The sequence below is a fragment of the Capra hircus genome (assembly GCF_001704415.2).
Source record: "Capra hircus breed San Clemente chromosome X unlocalized genomic scaffold, ASM170441v1, whole genome shotgun sequence".
Lineage (NCBI taxonomy): Eukaryota > Metazoa > Chordata > Mammalia > Artiodactyla > Bovidae > Capra > Capra hircus.
In genome coordinates, this window is record NW_017189517.1 from 33,464,753 (window position 1) to 33,466,260 (window position 1,508).

Sequence of the window (1,508 nt, forward strand, 5' to 3'; positions counted from 1 at the left end):
CTAACACATATATATGGAATTTAGGAAGATGGCAATGACGACCCTGTATGCAAGACAGGGAAAGAGACACAGATGTGTATAATGGACTTTTGGATTCAGAGGGAGAGGGAGAGGGTGGGATGATTTGGGAGAATGACATTCTAACATGTATACTATCATGTAAGAATTGAATCGCCAGTCTATGTCTGATGCAGGAACAGCATGCTTGGAGCTGGTGCATGGGGATGACCCAGAGAGGTGTTATGGGGAGGGAGGTGGGAGGGGGTTCATGTTTGGGAACGCATGTAAGAATTAAAGATTTTAAAATTTAAAAAAATAAAAATAAAAATTAAAAAAAATTAAAAAAAATTAAAAAAATTAAAAAAAATAAAAAAGAAAGAATACACTGGCATGGAGATGGCACTCTGTCACTCCTCACCTCTTTTTCAACTGCCCACTGGAAATGTCCCCATGTCCCTTTAAGCCCCACTCCTCGGTTGACCCCTGCAGGCCTCCTTACCCTCTGCTCTGAAGTCATCCCATGGCCACATGGGTTCTGGTGGGGGCGGGGCCCTCTGTGACGTCACCAAGGGCCCAGCCTTGCCTGGTCCTCAGTCTCCAGGTGCCAGTGCAGACCAGCGCACCAGGAGCCACTTCGTCTCAGCTCACGATGCGGTCGGTAATATGGTTATTTCTTTGGTCTACGTTTATCTCGTTTGTCTTTGCCTATATGTTTTACGTCCTGAGAGATGAAGCCAAAGAACCCCCATGGATGGTGCCCAGCGGAACGCACTTCCGAATTCGGCAGAATCAACCAGAGCATGCCCCAGGCTGGTTTGGGAGCAATTCGCACTGGCTGTTAACCTTCCTCATGTTTTTGGTGATCCTGAAGTTTCCCGGAGGCGATGACGAAAGTAACGTCTGCACTCCTCCTGGCCGTCAGGGCTGTTCATCTGGCCCTCCAGGAAGAAAGAAGATAAAGGCTTCCCCCTACAAAGACTCTATGTGCGGTGTCTTAACCCAGGTCAAGACGAAACTTGTGAACCTTGTGTCCAGGATGCGGAATCTGAAACTCATTGCGGCAACCGGTGATAGATGCCAATGTCCCAATATCGAGGTTCTTGGTGATGCACAGAATAACATTACAGTATATTAGTTACGGGACACAGGAAACCCCGATGGAGTGGATTTTCACATCAAGGAAGAAGAGTAGTTGAGTGTTGACAAACTGTATCCAAACTAATAAAAAGTATTTTGAAGCAAAAGGAAAAAAAGCCTCTGCTATTTTTTATTCGCGCTACAGTTTTACCTTTTGCAGAATGTGGTATAATTGGCATCATGCAGTCTGTAACCTTTTCCAGACTGAGAGACCTGCGTTCGATCCCTGGCTTGGGAAGATCCCCTGGAGAAGGGAAAGGCTACCCACTCCAGTATTCTGGCCTGGAGAATTCCATGGACTTACAGTCCACGGAGTCACAAAGAGTCGGACATGACTGAGCAACTTTCACAGTGTATAACCTTTCCCAGAC

General features: G+C 46.4%; 1 protein-coding gene across 1 annotated transcript; it reads left to right on the plus strand.

The window, feature by feature from the left end:
• The first annotated feature begins 494 nt into the window (after nucleotides 1-494).
• LOC102182866 (protein FAM209A-like) lies at nucleotides 495-1,253 on the plus strand. Its single transcript, XM_005701697.3, has one exon. It carries the CDS (start codon nucleotides 521-523, stop codon nucleotides 1,133-1,135), a length of 615 nt encoding a protein of 204 aa, XP_005701754.2. The 5' UTR covers nucleotides 495-520; the 3' UTR covers nucleotides 1,136-1,253.
• Nucleotides 1,254-1,508: the final 255 nt, after the last annotated feature.